Source organism: Chenopodium quinoa, unplaced genomic scaffold (genome assembly GCF_001683475.1).
Source record: "Chenopodium quinoa cultivar QQ74 unplaced genomic scaffold, ASM168347v1, whole genome shotgun sequence".
In the NCBI taxonomy this organism is placed as follows: domain Eukaryota; kingdom Viridiplantae; phylum Streptophyta; class Magnoliopsida; order Caryophyllales; family Amaranthaceae; genus Chenopodium; species Chenopodium quinoa.
The window spans coordinates 4,353-8,098 of record NW_018743252.1 but is presented as its reverse complement, the minus strand read 5'-3'; the positions used below and the strand labels follow the sequence as shown (position 1 = coordinate 8,098).

Here is a 3,746-nt window from a genome sequence, read left to right as displayed (position 1 = left end):
CAGTTCCATTATGGAAATCTCAAATCCAAATCTAGCCCCAACCCCAATAATTATTGAATTTCATCTGACGATGAGGAAAATGAAGAGTTTATTCAAGTAGAGCAAAATCTAGAGACACCTGAACCAATGGAGGAGGAGGAGGATGACCCTGAATTCAATCCCGGAAGCTACAAACAATCAAAGGACAAGAAGGATAATGTTCGAAAGGACTAGATTTTTGTAGTTTCACTTTTTATAGGATTTCTAGTTTCTTTTTCGCAGTCATAGTTATTTCTTTTCCAGTACAGTAATAAGTGGCATGGCCACAATGAGTCAATAAACCTATTAATTTGCGTAGGTTATTTGAATTCATTTTATTTTCCAGTCATTCCTTTATTCACTAGTAGAAAAAAGCAAATGAGCTGCCCCAAATGAGAAGCGGTTATTGAATTCCTCTTCCAAAAACCAACAAAAAAAAAAAAACTTGAAACATACAAATGGGGAGCGGTTATGGGTAAACCGCTCCCAAATATTGTAATTAGAAGCGGTTTGAACATTGAACCGCTCCCCATTTGCCAAAAAAACCCTAACAATAATAGTTTCCCCTCATTTCTCACGCCTTCTTCTTCTTCTCTCCCCTTATTTCTCACACCTTTCGCCTGTCTCCTCTCCTCTCTCCATCTCCTTCTATCTCTGCTCTCTCTTCTCCTCTCTCCATCTCCTTCTCCTCTCTTTATCTCCTTTCTTTTCTCTCTTCTCTTTTCATCGGCCAAAACAACCACCGACAACCACCCCATTAACATAGCGATCAACACCCCATCAACACAGCGACCAACACTGAGCAACATCGAGCAACAACGAGCACTACCAAGCAATAACGAGCAACCCACCGAGCAACAACCACCGAGCAACATCGAGCAACCCATCAAGCAACAGCGGCACACCAACAACAACAACACCGACGACGCCCATCGAGCACCACCAGCGTTTTCATATCTAATTTTAATTCAGGTAAGAATTCAGATCTAGTTTAATTTTTTTTTTTTCTAAAATTTATCTTCTAATTTTATGTTTGATTGCTTTGCCTCGGTTAGATTTATGGTTTATTTGCAAATTTTTTAGTTGAAATTTGGTTAGGGTTCGTAAATTAGTTGATGGGATAATGAATTTGTTTCAATTCTACTTCAGTTTATTTGCATAATGAGTAAATTTGTTGAGATTTGTTTCAATTCTGTGTCAGATGCGTTGGTGGCGTCAGATGGGTGGTGGCTTCAGATGTGTGGTGGTGGCTGAATAGCAGATGCGTGGTGGTGGCTTTAGTAGTATTTTTTTTTTTGAATTATAAATGTAATTTTTTTTTGACAAATTATAAATGTAATATTACAACAACTTATTAATGGAAATATATATTTTTATACATATGTTTTTTTTGTGTACCAATTTTTATGAAAAAAGCAAAAAAAAAAAAAAAACATTATTTTTTTTTAATTTTTTTAAAGGTATAATGGGTAGCAGCTAAGGCATAAACCGCTTCCCATTCCCTTCAAATGGGAAGCGGATTGAACCGCTTCCCATTTAAAAGGGTATTGGGATGCCCCTAAGCCCAAGCGGTTCAAAATCCACTTCCCATTAGGGTTTTGAACCGCTTCCCATTTGCTTTTTTCTACTAGTGATTCATAAATAATATTTATATTCATTTCCTTGCCAAATGATCCATTTCACTACCAAATAATTCATTTTGTTATCAGATCATTCATTTCATATCACTACTTCAATGAGCCATTTCTTACTCAAATGTTCCAATAAATCATTTCCAAACTCTGGTAAACCATGAGAATTATTTTTATTTATTATTGTGATGCTTTATTAAATGTATGGTTGGTTAGCAATAAAAAATGTGTTGATCAAGCTGCAAAATTTGGGAGTTGTAACTTTTGCAACCTCAACCTAGTAGCTTAAATTAAATATGTAAGTATGATTGGTGTGAGGAGGGTAGCTCGTTGTTGGGGATCCCACTTCCTCTATGCCATGGCCCTTTAAAAGACTAGGACTTTACACTTTTGAAGGTGTGTTATGATTTGAATTCTTGATTGTTTGGAGGACCTTGAATTAGAATTGATTCTATCATTACGCTTTTTTGTAAGAAACTAATAAAGAGTTGCCAATGAGTTTTAGGAAAACTCATAAACCTCGTTCATGCCTTTCTCCCAAGTAGAGTTCAGGGGATATTTAGCATGAATCATAAGTTTACCCATGCCCAAATAGGTCTACTTGTACCAGAAATGAGTTCGGGAGCAAGGGTAGTAAAATAACGTTCCCTTTAGAGGGGAATTGCTATCTTAGCCCTAGTGCAGCCTCTACTAGCTCTTCCTTTTTCACAAATTTATCACCGAACAATATATGCAACGTAATACCTAAAACTAAGTTAGTTGATTTTATTTACACACGTTAATCACATAAAGATTACATTACAACGAATGTCGTTATTCTTATCTAGTCCAAAATTCGTGGAAGAACAAAAGTAAACAAGATTCGCCTTGGCTTAAGTGCTAAAATAATCAATTAATTTGTTCAATTCTAGTCTTGTTTTAACGAAAGAATACTATGTCAAATTAATTAATTAAATGTTTATTTTAACGTGATCAAACAACACTAATTAATTAATTAATTTAAGTGATTTAGAGCAAGAAAAAGTAATGTGATTTAACTAAGCGCTCGGGAATTACCACTTTTCCTTGCTAGATCTTCGTTTGGAATGTTTATGGACGTAAACCTTCTTGTTGGGGAACCTTTAGGCTATTTTTTCTGTGTGCTTTGACGTATTGAACTTCTATTTATAGGGAATGGGTAAGATTAGGGTTTCGGAGATTCTGCCGCAGCAGGTGGCGCACACAAGTGAAAGAGTTGTGCTGCTCTAGGCAGCGCGATCTTTAGTCTTGCGCGTGGCTCTATGATAAGATTTGATTCAGTATATTTTAAAAATTCTGAATCTTTCGTAAGCTCATCTCTGAAGTTTGCGCAGGTAGTCGCGCGCGCCAGGTAAGCCGACTTCTTGATTTGCGCGTGATTTTCCTGCGGTAGCCCTAAATTTTAACCTAGGCGCTCTAAAACCGTCCAAAATTAGGTTTTAATCTCGGGATTAGGCCTAATTTTGATCGGGCTTAGTGTTAATGAGCTTTAGTTCATTTTTTTTTGGGTCAAGCTAGCTATTTTATGTGTTTAGGCCTTTAATTAAGAGTTCATAAGCATTCCTTACTCCAATCCAGCACAAAGATGAAATTATTTATCGTCATAGTACTTTTGGTTGGGACAGGGGACCAAAAGTAGATGTCTACAGATAGGTGTCTAACTTGGCAAGCTAACCATGACCATAATAAACAAAGACCCCTTGTTTTAATTCAGGAGAAGGAAGATGGCATGAGGTAGTGGAAATAATAACGATGGAGGAAATAAACTAAGTGAAGTGGTATGGAAGTTGGCCGTGGTTGCACAACAGTTAGCACGATCAACAATGGGGATACTTAGGGGGAGCAGTTCAAAAAGGTGGCACAAAGTAAGCCACCAACCTATCAAGGAGAACCAGACTCAACTGTGTTAGAAAACTGTTAAGGGAGTTTGAGAAACTGTTTGGGGCAGTATGGTGCCCAGAAAATTCTTAAGTAGGCTGTGATACCTAATACCTTAGGGTGAAGCTGACCTTTGTGGTAACAAAATGAAGCTACCATTAAGGCACTACCTGGTTTTAATTGGACTATGTTCAAGAAAAG

At 37.0% G+C, this 3,746-nt stretch overlaps 1 protein-coding gene across 1 annotated transcript; it reads left to right on the top strand.

Annotated features, from left to right (window-relative positions):
* The first annotated feature begins 260 nt into the window (after positions 1-260).
* Positions 261-1,398, top strand: LOC110734843. The gene is made up of 2 exons (XM_021914985.1): positions 261-990; positions 1,220-1,398. Exons 1-2 carry the CDS (start codon positions 490-492, stop codon positions 1,274-1,276), a joined length of 558 nt encoding a protein of 185 aa, XP_021770677.1. The 5' UTR covers positions 261-489; the 3' UTR covers positions 1,277-1,398.
* Positions 1,399-3,746: the final 2,348 nt, after the last annotated feature.